The following is a 2,471-nucleotide window of genomic DNA, read 5'->3' on the forward strand; positions in this document are numbered from 1 at the left end:
AAGTTTTAAGTATCTCTGAATTGAGAAAGAAAAATCTGCAGGCTCAAGGAAAGGAGCAAAAGACACCATCAACTCTGTATTAATAACATCCTGGGAGGTGTCCTAGAATTATGAATTTGGTTTAGTCACATCCATTTCCAGTCACTAGTTGGCTTGTGGCCCCACCATGACTGTTATATTATTCCTGTATCTTTCAAGACCTTGTGAATACAGAGGGTATATATAAAAATGTCTGCCCTTCCTTGTTATAGATTAACTGAATGTTAATTCTGACAGAGATTTTACTGAGCACCTACTGAACACCCTCATTTTACACTGCGGCTTCGCATGATGCAGGGTCTTCTCCAAGCACTGGGTCACATTGGGCTGCCTAGTTAAAGTGACCTTCTTCACCTGTGCAGATGGGACAGCATCACCCTAATGGGTTTACTTCCCATTGCCATGTAATTGTAAATTTGAAAGGGACGAAGAAAATCAAGATATTTAAGTGGATAAAGCATTGATGATGCCTCACCACTGTCCTTGTCCATAGGGAGAGTGAGAGTATTGATGCAGGGAAATTTTTCATTTAAGATTGAGGTTATGCAAAGAGGCACAATTCACTCAATATAAATGAATCATGTTTGTTATTTAGTCAGCTGCATGAAAGATAACAATGAAGAGAGTTCTTTTGTTTATTTTTGGCCAATGAACCATTTCATCTTTTATCTTTTCTCAGCAGATGGTTCCAAGCAGGTCCATGGGAGGTGACAGAAACCTCACGTCTGTGACCATGTTTGTGCTCCTGGGAATCTCAGAAGATACAGAGCGGCAGCTTAATCTCTTTCCAGTCTTCCTGCTGATCTACCTTGTGACATTATTCTGGAACCTGGGTCTCATCATACTAATCAGGATGGACTCCCACCTGCACACACCAATGTACTTTTTCCTCAGTGTCCTGTCATTTATAGACATCTGCTACACTTCTTCCATCAGCCCAAGGATGCTTTCAGACCTCTTAAAAGATGAAAAAATGATTTCTTTCGTTGCTTGTGCCACCCAGTGTTTTGTAGCTTCCTGGATGGGTCAGACTGAGTGTTGCCTCTTGGCTGCCATGGCCTATGACAGATACGTGGCCATTGGCAAACCTCTCCAGTACTCGACCATCATGGCACCTGGGCTTTGTTGGAAACTGGTCGCTGGTGTCCTTGGGTGTGGTTTTATTTCAACCTTAATTGAAGTAGTCACTTGCTTTGAGATGTACTACTGTGGACCAAATGTCATCCAAAATTTCTTCTGTAACTTAACTGAAATTTCAAGCCTTTCTTGTTCTAATCCCTTCATCAGTCAAATGAGTCTTTTTCTGATAATGACTTTTGTTGTTTTAGGTTCTCTGGTTATAATTTTGTTATCTTATGCTTTCATTGCGGCTTCCATCTTGAAAATATCCTCTGTCAAAGGTAGCACCAAGGCCTTCAACACCTGTGCCTCCCACCTGGTGGTTGTGACTCTCTTCTTTGGCACAGCCTTGGCTGTGTACTTGCATCCTAGTTCTGGCCACTCAACGAAACAGAACAGGTTTCTGTCCGTGTTCTATGTTATCATTATTCCCATGTTAAATCCTTTCATATATAGTCTTAGGAACAAGGAGATCAAAGATGCCCTCAAGAGAGTGCTTAAGAGGACAACACATTTATCTCATTAAGAGTGATATTTGGTATGTTACATGAACAGAAAAAGAAAAAAATAGGAAAACAAAACAAAAATAATATGGGCCATTTATTTTCACTCCTAGCAAAAGACAGAGTTAAGAATCTGTTAAGTGTCCTTTTGTGGGTCATAAGACTATCCAGCAGAGGTATGGAGTCTGGCTTCTGTTTCCTTGTGCTCTTATGCCTAGTGGTTGCTATGCAGGGATCTTTCTCAGCAGCAGCTCCAACATGACAGGCTGCTTGAAAGCCCGTTTCCATGATTAGAACCATGTAGATAAACCCTGTGTTGAGAGCAGAAGGTGTGATAGAAATTGTATGTAGAGAAATTGGAAGAACCTAGGAAGACACACAAACTGTTCTTTCTCTGTTGAATTTTTTTTAACTTATTTGCATATGGTTTTCTTTTTTTTTTATTTTTTTTTGTTCTTTTTTTTTTATAAATTTTATTGTTATATTCCCCATACAATTGCAGCCCCCCCATTCTGACCCCAATCCCTCCCCTCCCGCACCCGCCCCCCTAAAAGTGTCTCTGGTTCAGAGTTTTTGTTGATTTTGATTTTCACTTTCTTATAGTTATTCATTTTCCTGGTCCCTTATTTAAGTTTTCTAGATTCCTGCTATGAGTGAGACCATCCGGTATTTTTCTTTTTCTTTTTGGCTTATTTCGCTGAGCATGATCCCTTCCAGCGCCATCCATGTTGCTGCAAATTGCATGTGTTTACCTTTTTTGAATGCTGAGTAATATTCCATGGTATATATGTACCACATCTTCTTGATCCA

General features: G+C 40.1%; 1 protein-coding gene across 1 annotated transcript; it reads left to right on the plus strand.

Annotated features, from left to right (window-relative positions):
• Positions 1–500: 500 nt before the first annotated feature.
• On the plus strand, positions 501–1,684 carry LOC311173899 (olfactory receptor 5A1-like; the record flags this gene model as incomplete). Its single annotated transcript, XM_084237983.1, has 1 exon — positions 501–1,684. The coding sequence occupies exon 1, from the start codon at positions 722–724 to the stop codon at positions 1,682–1,684; it is 963 nt and encodes a 320-aa protein (XP_084094109.1). The 5' UTR covers positions 501–721.
• Positions 1,685–2,471: the final 787 nt, after the last annotated feature.

This window comes from Talpa europaea (assembly GCF_964194135.1).
Source record: "Talpa europaea genome assembly, chromosome: 1".
Classification (NCBI taxonomy): domain Eukaryota; kingdom Metazoa; phylum Chordata; class Mammalia; order Eulipotyphla; family Talpidae; genus Talpa; species Talpa europaea.